This window comes from Podarcis cretensis (genome assembly GCF_951804945.1).
Source record: "Podarcis cretensis genome assembly, chromosome: 5".
Taxonomy (NCBI): Eukaryota; Metazoa; Chordata; class Lepidosauria; order Squamata; family Lacertidae; genus Podarcis; species Podarcis cretensis.
Genome location: NC_137174.1, coordinates 77808236 through 77816257, shown reverse-complemented (window position 1 = coordinate 77816257; position 8022 = coordinate 77808236). Strand labels below are relative to the sequence as shown.

General features: G+C 44.2%; 1 protein-coding gene across 1 annotated transcript; it reads left to right on the top strand.

Annotated features, from left to right (window-relative positions):
• The first annotated feature begins 27 nt into the window (after nt 1–27).
• Nucleotides 28–7056, top strand: PFN2 (profilin 2). The gene is made up of 3 exons (XM_079978345.1): nt 28–398; nt 3371–3563; nt 5021–7056. Exons 1-3 carry the CDS (start codon nt 267–269, stop codon nt 5116–5118), a joined length of 423 nt encoding a protein of 140 aa, XP_079834471.1. The 5' UTR covers nt 28–266; the 3' UTR covers nt 5119–7056.
• The last annotated feature ends 966 nt before the right edge of the window (nt 7057–8022 follow it).

Genomic DNA, 8022 nt, shown 5'->3' with positions numbered 1-8022 from the left:
AACCGCCGCCGCCGCCGCCTTCCCGTCCGTCAGAGAGTCTCGTCCGCTGCGGGGCTGCTCTCCCTCTCTGCCTTTTCTCTCTCTCTCTCTCTCCCTCCGTGCGTCTCTTTCCCCCGCTTCCTCCCGTCCTCGCCTTCTTTCCCTCCCTCCCGCCCGCCTCGAGTCCCGGCTTCCTCTCTCTCTCTCTCTCTTCCCCCCTCCCTTTCCTTTCCTTCCTTCTTCCCTCCTTCCCCGCCAACCCCCCATCCGCCAGGCGCGAGCCGAAGATGGCAGGCTGGCAGAGCTACGTGGATAACCTGATGTGCGATGGCTGCTGCCAGGAGGCCGCCATTGTCGGCTACTGTGACGCCAAGTACGTCTGGGCAGCGACGGCCGGGGGCATCTTTCAGAGCATTACGGTAAGGGCGGCCGGGGGTAGGTAGGTAGGTAGCGGGGGGGGGGGTTCCCGGTCACGGAGAGAAGCAAGTGGCGGGGGGTGGGGGAAGAGAAAGAGGGATGGATGGAAGAAGGCTAACCCATGATTTGCAACCCTCCCCTTTTAAAAACACCAAACCCGGGCGGGCATATTTCGGCCCTTGGAGGAGAAGCGATGGCGGGCGGGGGGTGTCGGCTAGGCTTGGGCTTTGGGGGAGGAGGCGGGTGAGCCCCACGGAGTTGCACCTAATCCCACGAGGGGCGGATTGCAAAGTGCAGCCTTTTTTCTTTTTTCCCATGCATAGCGCGCGCGCGCAGGCGAGGGAAGAAAAAGGAGCGCCGCGTGCGGCGGAGGCGACTCTCCTTTTCTCTCCCACAACTAGGGAGTGGGGAAAGGGGGCTTTCTCTGTTTCTTGCCTCTCTCCCTCTTCTTCCTCTGCCACCCAGCTAAAAATAATTATTATTTATCTCTTGGCCCCCCACCTTGGACCAGTGGTGGTGGGTGGGGGAGCCGAGGCTAGGCGAGAAATCCGGGGGCGGGGAGCGCCCTCGTGCAAAAAGCTTTCTGCCCTTTTGCTAGCTTGCATTATGTGCATGTGTGCGCGCCCCCTTCCCAGCTTCGGGCCACGGGCGTAGCGCCCTCACCCCCCAAAAAAGAAACACGGGGGGGGGGGTGCGAGAAAAGGGAATAGCAGGAGAGGCCCAGCTGGGTGAAGGTGTAAATGGCAGCGAGTTTCCCTCCTTGCGGTGTCTCCTCTCCTTCCCGCCCACCCGCAGCTTACGATGGCCGTAAAAGCGCCTTTAATGGGAAGAAAGCAGCAGCCCGCGCCAGTTAGGCCCCGGGCATTGCTGCGCCTTTCCCCCTCGGATCCAAGGCTCCTCTCCCAAGTAGTGATTTGAGGCAGTGGGAGAAAAGGGCCCTTTATTTGGTGGCTGGGCGGGCGAGGGAGGGAGGGAGGGAGGAGGGGGCAGGCTGGCGTTTGGAGATCCCCTGCTGCTGGGCTACCTTGCAGCTCGCCCTCCCTAGCCTCCAAGGCATGCGGGGCCAGGTTGGGACGGGAATAGCCTCGGGCTTCTCGGGGGACCATTTTGTATGCCAGGCTGCGGGGCTCCTTAATTGCCACGGCAATTGGGCTGGAGCAATAGCCGGCAATACGGCGGCGGGAGGAGGAGGGAAAAGGCCGGGCGCGGGGAAGGGAGGCGATGATTCTTGGAGAGGCTTTGCGTAGGATTCCCTCGTCTCTGGTCCGCACTGCTGGGGAGAGACTTGCGAATCCAGCGTAGGAGGCTTTTGTGAATCCATTCCTCGCCACTGGTTCCATGTTTTCTCACCTCCAAGATGGCGCACTGCCGCTGATTTTTTTTTAACCCCTCCTTTTCTCTTCTCTCCCGAGATATTAATCACCCCGTTTCTGCACTGCAGTCTTTCTATCTCCTCTGTTTTTCCCATCTCTCATCTTTCTCTTGCCATAAAGTATTCTGATCATTCGAGATAAGAGTTTATAAAAAGAAAGGGGGGAAATTTCCGTGAGAAGGTTGTGTGCTTGCCTGCTTAACTCACCGACATGGTATCTGCAGGCTGAGAGTGTTGAAATGTGTATTGAAATTATATAGATTCTGTTGGCGCTTCCCCCTTTATTTACCCGTGCATTAGGTGTGCAATGTGATCTTGCATTACAACAGGGGTGGTGGCTGGCTGGTTTTATTCCCTTCCACTCCAAAATGCCATTTTGGCTGGTTGCCTGTCTATGCAGGCAAATGTCATGAAAAGCGAGCTCCCTTATTCTAAACAGCACTCCTCGCCCCTCTTGTCAGTGCCCCTTATCGGGAATAATACTGAGGGCTCTGTCAGCAGTATTAAAGCATGGCTTAGCCTTGTCCTGTCTGTAGGAGGCATAGGAATGGGTTAAAAGAAGTGGTGCCCTTGGTAGCTGCTGAGCCAGTCTCTTTGCTGCTAAGATGTTTATGGGTAGAATCTTGGCTTATGCTTTGGGAATGGCTGAGGCCTGCTATGACTCTGCAGTTCTACTGGAACAAGATGCCTATTCCATCATACAGTGCCGCGGGAGCATGTTTTCTTGCTGGACTGCCTTTTTCCATTTTGCTATATGAATACACACACCTTGCACTATTCCTGAGAAAAGGGGGCTGATATGTAGCCACCATGCTCTTGTTACTATGTTACGCATTTTTTGGTATTTATATTGCAAATTGCTCTGCGATCATCGGATGAAGGGTGGCATAAACATGTAAATTTAAAAATTAATCAATTTCCCCCCTGCTTGTCTAACATTGAGCTACCATACCCAGTTTTTGAGGGTTCTGCAAAGCACGTGCATTTTCCACCTGAATGGCCTTATTAGCATTGGAGAAGCTGTAATGTAAAGTTTGTAATCTGTGTGGGAAAGAACAGAAATGCACAGTGTTAGAAACAATAACCTTGAGAACACTGTATTTTAAAAATATGGCTTAATAGCATCCCTGAAACTTACTGACAGCCATGTAGCTATAAGTAATGGAGGCTATTCTGCATTTTGTGCCTATGTTGCATGTAGAACATAGACCCTTTGTACTTCTGCTTCTGCCATAGTGCTTTAGTTATTTGGCACATTGCAGGGAGTGGTCCTGAAGACAGCATGAAGCTCTAATATAACTTTTTTTTAATCTTCTCTCCCATAGATGTATATTCACAATCTAAAATCAGGGTCTCATCATTAATTGCATACTTAATGAAAAACATATTTGAAGACTCTACATGGGTATCATCCTACTTTGTAGCACTCATAACTACTTCATTAACTTCATACAGTGTTAGACTTTAGAAGCTACAGTTGTTTCTGCTAGAGTTATGTTCTCTTTTTGCTATTACATTAGTACATTCAGTGTGTACATTGACTCTTCAGAATCCAGGTATGAGAGCTTGCTCTAAAACTCTATGGACTTCTCTTTTTGACAGCCTGTAGAAATAGATATGATTGTAGGAAAAGACCGCGAGGGTTTCTTCACCAATGGTCTAACTCTGGGTGCAAAGAAGTGCTCTGTGATCAGAGATAGCCTCTATGTGGATGGTGACTGTACAATGGACATCAGGACAAAGAGCCAAGGTGGCGAGCCAACATATAATGTTGCTGTAGGCAGAGCTGGTCGAGGTAAGCTTGGAACTTTCACCAGTGTTTGATCTGGTGTTTTGTTTTCTACTGCTTAAAAAACATGTAGGCTTTAAATTATCTCAATTGATCTGTCCAACAAGATCTGGATTAGGTGACTGGCTGTCAAAATAGCTTTGTGGAGAATAAGGCCATATTCTTAAGACTAGGCACCCAAGATGTTAATGTTTTGGCATTTGAAATTAATTGCTTCAGGTAGAATAAAAATGCAAGTTCAGGCTTCTAATTTTGGAGGTTATTTATTGTACAGCAAAAGTATATGACAAAGAGCACATGTACCTGGTTGCTTATCTAAGCAGTTCATAGATGATTTATGCATATATCAGTTTATAAATATGGAATATCTGTTGCTTTACATTCCCAAGACATCCTCAATATTTCAGGATGCCAGTCCATGCAGACTTCTCATATAAACCTTCCATTAAATAAGAAATGCATGTTGGATGGTGTTCCAAAAGGAACTTCTAACAACCTGATCCTATACAACAGGTGTGGGGAACTTGTGGCCTTCCAGTTGGTTTTGGACTCCCAGCTCCCATCCATCTTTGTCAGCATGGCCAGTAGTCAGAAATGATGGGCGTTGTAGTTGGCAACAGCTGAGTGCCACAGGTTTCCCACAAATGCGGCATACTAGTCTATTAAAAACCCAGTGCTTATGATTTTACTTTTTAATTTGATATATGGTAGTGATCATCATTCAGCTTGTTCAACTTCATATGTCCTAAAACTGCAGTTCTGTACCTATTTATGTAGGAGTAAGACTCATTAATTCTGTAGAGTTTACTTCTGTGTTGACATCTATAGGATTGTGTTGTTTGATTTCTTTTTTAAATTTTACATAAAACGTTGGCCTATTGGACTAATTACAAGTTACTTTGAGGCAAATCAACTAGTATAGAAGGAGAAGCATCAAAAGGACAGTGAGAATGTAAGATTGTTTTGCGCACAGAACTATAACACGTTTTAGTGACACCTACTGGCATATAACAGTACATGCATTGCTAAAGGTCTCCAGGACTCTGCTGTTTTGGCATAAACACAATTGGATTCTTTTTGTACTGTGAACAACTTTTGACTTATGAACTACTAGAGCAAGTGAATATGATACAGTAGGTTCATTCCAGTTATTCCAATTCATATTACCCCACATCTGCTTTATTTACCTTGCAAGAAAATGTAGCCAAAGCTTCCTGACCCCACAGTATACCCCATGTGTCTCATTTAAAAACGCTTGGCCATACTAAATTAACATCTGCGTCTGCCAAACATTTTTTTCAATTAAACAAGGTAAATGTTCAAAACAATATAGTAATGTTGTGCAGGTAACTGTTCTGATATGCCAATATTTGAATATGCTTATTGTACTGCTTTATTAAAACCTGGAATATTTCCTTGTCTAACACACTCCTTTGTAAAACTTCTTTTCTTTTCTCTTTCAGTCTTGGTCTTTGTAATGGGCAAAGAAGGGGTCCATGGAGGCGGATTGAATAAGAAGGCATACTCAATGGCAAAATACTTGAGAGACTCTGGGTTCTAGTTGCTAGGCAGACTGTTAAGTATTAGGGGAAATTGCTATTAAACTTTCCTGGCCTCAAGCTACATTGTGGAAACTTTATTAGCAATGCAGGGTGATGGGGTATGAACCTGTGTCTCCTTTGTATCCCTCTATTGGTGGGGAAAGGTGTTATTCTTTCTTTAATTCTGTTCATCCTTGTTTCCTTGTGTACTCCAGCATTGGTTATGGCCATGGGAAAGGGAAGGTGTCCATGGAGGGACACTCAACAAGAAAGCTTATGAACTGGCTTTATACCTGAGGAGGCCTGACGTCTAAGCAGCCTCTCCCCATCCACATAGCAACTGTTTTCACCACCACCTCTTGTGTTAAAAGTACTACCAGCCTATAGATGGCGGTTTTATTTACACATTTCCCTATTGTCATGGCTCCAGTTACCCTTTTCGTTTGTATGTTAATCACTGTTGTACCCATGTTCTGTATCTGGCACCATCTATTGCAACACAAAAGATGATATGCATGATACGTTGAAGCCTTGGGAGGGAATCATGCCAAGTCCAGGCGTTACTTGTCTTAGCAATTAGTGTGACATTGAGAACTAAACCAATTTAAATTAAACTAAATAAGGTGCCGATTGTACAATCCAGATTGATCAATGCCTCCTCAGCATTTTGAGCATTTACACAGCTCATTAGTCTTCCTTTTGTAGAGCATGGTTGGGAGGGAAAAAGTGCATGCATATCTCTACTTTCCTTCCCCCTTGTCCTTACCTTTAATCCACTCTTCTTTTTTGTTTGTTTGCTTCCATCTCTATCTATCTATATATATACATTTTTAAATACAGTGCCTGGTTTGTTTAACCAATTTGCTGCTTGAAAGCTGTCACAAGTGTTGCTTTAGTTTTGTTGTTGCTCTTCTGTGTAGACTTGCAAAACTCTTCATGGTGTCTGAAGCGCATCCTGCTTTTAAAAGGGTAACTGCAAAACTATGAAAAGGTGCCGATGCTCTTCTCCCCTCCCCTTCACCACCATCCCCATCTTGAATGAATCCCTAGGGACATTCCATCACCGCAATAGCTCAGGCACGTAATTTTGTTTTTGTTTTTGCCAGCTCCTGTTCTGTAGTTGAAATGTAAAAAGGCTGCCATCATGAACTTTAGATATCCCAGTGTAACCATCTGGAGTGTGTCCGGTTTCATTTTTTCATAGGACCAATTTGATTTGCAGCTTGGGTTTTTATATGAAACTGCATTGTCATTGTCAACAAACTACCACCTCCAGCTATACACCTATAGCCTAGTCTGAGATCAGTCTGTCAGATCATCAACTGAGAAATAAGATTTGCTGCTCTGATATCAGTGTATGTTTTGAAGGTTGGTAGTTGTAAGATAAAATGGTCCAAACGGATACCATTTCAAATCTAATCTTCATTTGGCCTGTTATGCCCTTGCTGCAGAAATTGTGGAGTGAACTGCCTTGTGCACTAGTCATCCGAAACATGTGTAACCAAATTGTCAGTTTGAGCACAGTACTAACTTGTATGTCCACTTAAAAGAGAACTGCAGAACTCTGTATACAAAAGAGAAAATGGAAGATGGTCTTGGTTGGAATAACTGAGTTGGCTGTCTTGTGATGAATTTTTAATGTATTCTGTGCCATACTAATGTTTTAAAAAAATGAACTGTCGCTATTGTGAGATGGATTTTAACTGACAAGAAAGATTTCTTCTGAATGGCACTACTTTAGGGACACTAGTATTTGCTTCTATTGTTCAGGCCTTTGTGGATAATGTACAGACTTAAAACAAATTCTTGTTGCTGATTTGTCCATTTATTTCCCTGCACTTTGTTACATCTGGGATACAGTCTAACTCATCTGATTTAATATGCATTTCAAAAAATGCCATAACTATTAAACACCTTGTTTACAGACAGATGAAATAAATTTATTCCAACCAAATAAAGTATGAGTTAGTGTGTTATGTGGTTCTGATCTGCCCCTTGCCCCACCCCTTATGAAGGTGTGTCATATTGCAGTGCCCTTGTGGCGACCTGACTATGTTAAGGGTGGGTTTAATGTTGTATTACATTTACTTGGGTCATGTCTTTTATTAATAAAGTGCATCCCATTCATTGTAATGGAGTCACTCTGGTGTAAAATTTGAGTATAATTCTTTATGGACCTGAACCTATAAAGATTACTTCTTGAACTATAAAACTGTTGCATTAGCTTTTAGTAATAAAACGAGACGTTCCTATACCAATTAAGATGCATTTGTGGGAGTGGGGCACCCTGAGTTAATACCCCTGGTATTATACAAAAACTTGTCTTAAACAAGGTTATTTTTAGAGACTGAGTATAGCCTAGGATGGTGTTGCTCTGCTGAATTCTGCTTATGTTACAAATGAGAGAACTATGGTCTTGCACCCCTCAAGCTATTCCTTCATAAAGGATGTACCATTTTTAAAAAGTAAAATTATGTAGATTTTCCTCTTTCTCTTATTGCTTCCCCCAAATTGCTGTAAGGCTGCTATAGATATCTTTCCACTGCAGCAAGCACTTATTTAGCCTGTGTGTCTCTTCAGTCTAAGTGGTTATTATATCTGCATGTGGAGATCCTTTTCCCTTGTAGCCAGCAGCTCTTAGTTTGGAAGGGAGAGTTAAGAGTTGCACATGGAATCACCATATTGCAGTCCTATGACACTTAGAGATTGTGAATAATGTTTCTTTCCAGAGCAGAAGAGTATCTGAAGGTAACATACCATAGGCAAGAGCTAAATTATCATTTGTGGTCTGTTACAACTTTTCTCTACCCCCACCTTCCTACATAATTTTCTCCATGGTGATTTGTCAGCTTGGACTGAACATATGCATACTGTCTAAGACTGCCATTACCTATCCTGATCACAGCCTTGTGTGGCATGGAAAA